The following is a 3,064-nucleotide window of genomic DNA, read 5'->3' as shown; positions in this document are numbered from 1 at the left end:
CATCTGCAAAAAAGTATTATCCTATATTAGCCTCTGTAGTCTCAATCGGAGGGGTTGGCAAGTAGCATACCCCTGGATTTGTGGGTAACAGTGGGTACCCCCCGTATAACATTGGTCACTGTTGGCCCAGTAGGTAGCCAACCCTCGATGTAGGCTTGTAGACCAGTTGGCTCATAGGTTACGTAGGACTACGTAGGCACCAATAGACGGCGATAGGCAAACAGAAAGTCATTAATTTTGATTTATGCTTCCCTATACACTCAGCTCAATGTCTGTACTACAATCAGACACAAGGCTCTTATCACGCAAAATGGTTATATTATGTAGTCTCAGACAAACAGTATTATCTACTGCTCATCATTCAGTGCGGACTGACCCCCGTTGTCGACAGCATCAAATCCTCCCTCCTGTCCAATGTCACTATGCTGACCATCCTCGGGTGCACCACCACCCCGTGCAAGCCAATCCTGTATGGCATGTTCAAGGTCATCATCCATCAATCCGGGACCCAACTCGCTCAGCTCCGTCACAGGAACCCGAGCATTCTCACTATATCCAATCACACAGCAAGTGAGCCATCAAGTAGACACAGACACATGATCATTAAAACGTACCGCGCTCTATTCAAGAGGTCACTTTGAATTGATGGAATTATCTTATACCTCTTCGTCTTGTCATGGAACCGCTCCAACTCGTAAAGGTGCCGGTCATACTTGGCCTGGTATAGCTTAGCGGTAAACTGGATATCCTCTCGCTCACCCGTCCGCCATTCATCTAGGACATTCTCGATCTATGGGAATATGTACTATTAGTATATGCTTGTGAAGTGTGGACAGTTACTTACCGCTGTAAGGACCAGTGCAATGGTCGGGATCGGCATACGCTTTCCGAAGTAACGTTGGTACCGGATACCCTCATCCTTTGGGTTCGCAAACCACGTAGCATTGATCAGACGTTGAATGACTTCGTTCTGGTAGATCCCGGAGCGGTTTTCGTAATCCTGTATGATGGCTCGTTAGCACGTCTGTCTGGCATTCATAGGAGTCCCTTACCGCATATGTATATGCCAGTCGCGTGAGCAGGTCGCGTACCTTGTTCCGGTTCTTCAGCCTTTCATCTTGACCTGATGGCGCTTGCAAGCCGTATACAAGCTCCACGAGACTGCGTGCTTTGGTTTTCAACTCACCGCGCACATGCGATGCCCGAGCCGTTATCTAATGACAATGAGAGACAGCAACAATGGATAAGGACATTCAGGCACTCACCATTGCAACGAATGCATCTTCCATTGGTATATCGACACCGGCGTCACGACAGGCACACAACCATGCTTCGACAGCCCACTGTTCATCTTCATCATTGACTGGATATGCATATTCGGTCGAGACCCGGGTGCGATAGTGACCAATGGCATCAAGCAGGACCCTTCTGATTAAGGACGTGAAATCCTTGACCCGAAAGCGGCCACGGCTTCCGCCACCCTTAGTACGCCGGACCTTCGTAAGGCGGGTGGTCTCGACAGCGGCTAGTTCGGATCGGTCACGGGCACGCACCACGCGACGGGGGCTGGGAGAGGGAGGAGGGCTTGGGATAGCATCCGAAAGCTCGGCATCTGCGAGACCTGGGCTAGGCGGTAGCGACAATACGCTTCTGGACGGGGAGCTGGGTTCCATAGGGCTGTGAGAGCCCCCATGCCGTTCGTCAGAGCCCCAGCCCCCACGCAATTCGCTATGCGGATCCCCACCGGTCGGACTACGCAAGGGGGACTGTCCATCTCCTTCTAGGCTGCGCACGGTGTAGCGCGGACGTGAGGGACTATTGATGTCCACTCCTAGAAATGGTCGGACCGGCGGGATCGAATTCGTACGTCGAACAAGTGTCTTCTGCATAGGAAGTCAGCATTAATATCAGGGTATAATAGTGGAAGTACTTACTTTCACGGAATCCTGCCCAGTGCCCCTATTCTCCTTTTCGTTCCCTGGCGGTGCACATTGCACCAGCCGCGCTGTGCCATCCCTGGAATAGGCAATGGACCGAACAGGGGGCAGCTTCGCAATGACAGAGGGGATAGTGTCCTGCGTACCGTGCTGCTCGTCATCCGAGTCCATCACAATGCGGCGTGCACGCGCGGTTACATTCTTCTGCGCGGGAGGGCGGGGATCCGCAGATCGCTTTGAAAACTAGCGGGTCGAATGTAGTCAGAGACTACTACAGCAGAAGTTAAGGTGCTGGTCACACTTACCGTCCCTACAAACTGGGCTTTAGCTAGCCCTTCTTCAATGTTATCGTCGTCATCTTCAGACTCGACGGCTTGATGATACGGCGTTAAGGTCTACTCGAAGCTATCAGTAACGGAGGAGAAAAAAGGTACTTACGTGTCCGTTCTCTTTTGTGGAAATTGTTCTCTTCCTCCAGTCTTTGACGCCTCCGTAATGCTGCGACATTCGCGCGGTTTTGAGCTTCTTTCGCCCTTGCATGTTCCTCGTTGACTGTGGGCAGTTAAGCACGTGTCCATCGTGACGAAGCGCGACTGGCACATACCTATCTGTTGGTACTTGTCCGTCGCCTTTCGTCGACGTCCTCCTGCCTGCCGAGTATCAAGAAGGTGTAGGACCTTCTCCACCTTCGCGGCCTTGCTCGTCTTCCGGGGCATGATGCGGGCGGGAGTGGTAATGTTTAATAGCTTATTGGATGTATGTGTGAGAGTGGAATGGGAGAAACGTGTCAACTCACAGGCTCCTAAACCACCCGTCCTTAGCATTCGCGCTCCTCTAATTACTAGGGCAGAAGTGAAATATTATGTAAGAAAATGTATTATATGAGAATTACCGGATACAGAACGAACAAGAGGAGGAGAACGCTATAGGACGGCTGGAACAAATCGTCTCCCCGAGATCACCGAGTCTGACTAAGCATGCCAAAAACGGCAGTAGCTGAAATGCTTCAACAGCAGTGGGTGGGCGATTGGGGTCACATAACATAGTCAAATGAGTTCGAAGCAACTTATAAGACATTTAATGAAGCTCTCAGGCTCTTGGGCTGAGTATTCAGTGAGCATAAAGTA

General features: G+C 51.1%; 1 protein-coding gene across 1 annotated transcript; it reads right to left on the bottom strand.

Annotated features, from left to right (window-relative positions):
- Positions 1-559: 559 nt before the first annotated feature.
- GLOTRDRAFT_51426 (uncharacterized protein) lies at positions 560-1,673 on the bottom strand (the record flags this gene model as incomplete). Its single annotated transcript, XM_007873452.1, has 4 exons — positions 560-790; positions 845-1,000; positions 1,053-1,214; positions 1,266-1,673. 4 exons carry the CDS (start codon positions 1,671-1,673, stop codon positions 560-562), a joined length of 957 nt encoding a protein of 318 aa, XP_007871643.1.
- Positions 1,674-3,064: the final 1,391 nt, after the last annotated feature.

Source organism: Gloeophyllum trabeum, assembly GCF_000344685.1.
Source record: "Gloeophyllum trabeum ATCC 11539 unplaced genomic scaffold GLOTRscaffold_00215, whole genome shotgun sequence".
Lineage (NCBI taxonomy): Eukaryota > Fungi > Basidiomycota > Agaricomycetes > Gloeophyllales > Gloeophyllaceae > Gloeophyllum > Gloeophyllum trabeum.
The sequence above is the reverse complement of the archived record's forward strand: the minus strand, read 5'-3'. Positions and strand labels throughout refer to the sequence as shown.